The sequence below is a fragment of the Cucurbita pepo genome, unplaced genomic scaffold, assembly GCF_002806865.2.
Source record: "Cucurbita pepo subsp. pepo cultivar mu-cu-16 unplaced genomic scaffold, ASM280686v2 Cp4.1_scaffold005063, whole genome shotgun sequence".
NCBI classification, from domain to species: Eukaryota; Viridiplantae; Streptophyta; class Magnoliopsida; order Cucurbitales; family Cucurbitaceae; genus Cucurbita; species Cucurbita pepo.
This window is the reverse complement of record NW_019651036.1, coordinates 1-725: the sequence shown is the minus strand read 5'-3', so window position 1 is coordinate 725 and position 725 is coordinate 1. Positions and strand designations below refer to the sequence as shown.

The window sequence follows — 725 nt, the reverse complement described above, 5'->3', positions numbered from 1 at the left end:
TATCTCAGGTCAGAAATGTTCTCCATGATATTTCTACATGCCTTTTTATATCCAAGGCATTAAATTTCCATTGACGTTTCAACATTTACGTTCTTGAGTTTAACATGGACGTGAGAAATGAATCAATATTTTTACTATGTCTCAACGAAATATAGAAAATATCAACAAAATGTTACTAATGTGATAGTTTTATTTTTAGTTTTTAATTGTGAAATGTTTATTAATGTTAAATATTTTATATCGTTTATAAAAAAAATATTCATCCACATTAGTAACATTTGTTTACTGTTTTTACAGGATTTGCAGAATTTTCCTCGTGTCCAAATGAAGATAAAACTTCAAAGGAGGGATGAGGACGTTGAAAAACCTCCCTCTCTTCACATAAGACTGGAGAAGATAAGTTCGAGGAAAAACCGATCCAGAGCATATGCACCACGCTTTCCCAAGGTAAAATTCTCAGCTCCATTCTTGACTACAAAGTTGCTGTAAATTAAACTACACGTTGTTTTGCAGATAAAAGATGAAGCATGGTGGCTCGTACTTGGTAACACTGCTACGTTGGAACTGTATGCTATAAAGAGAGTTTCTTTCTCTGATCGCCTGGTCACAACCATGCAGTTGCCTCCAAAAAGAACTGATTTCCAGGTTCAAGTTCTCACCAGTAACTAAAGTTCCTGTGTTCCCCTCATTGTTTTCCCTTTCTCCTCGTCTTTTTTTTTTTTTTT

The 725-nt window shown here is 34.2% G+C and overlaps 1 protein-coding gene across 1 annotated transcript; it reads left to right on the top strand.

The window, feature by feature from the left end:
• Nucleotides 1-294: 294 nt before the first annotated feature.
• LOC111787092 (DExH-box ATP-dependent RNA helicase DExH14-like) lies at nt 295-689 on the top strand. Its single transcript, XM_023667236.1, has 2 exons — nt 295-447; nt 514-689. Exons 1-2 carry the CDS (start codon nt 325-327, stop codon nt 667-669), a joined length of 279 nt encoding a protein of 92 aa, XP_023523004.1. The 5' UTR covers nt 295-324; the 3' UTR covers nt 670-689.
• The last annotated feature ends 36 nt before the right edge of the window (nt 690-725 follow it).

Bases quoted from the DNA above. Each gene is read 5' to 3' on its own strand.
- LOC111787092 (XM_023667236.1), top strand. From the start codon at position 325: ATGAAGATAAAACTTCAAAGGAGGGATGAGGACGTTGAAAAACCTCCC. The intron at 448-513 runs GTAAAATTCTCA...GTTGTTTTGCAG, and splicing joins ATGCACCACGCTTTCCCAAG to ATAAAAGATGAAGCATGGTG.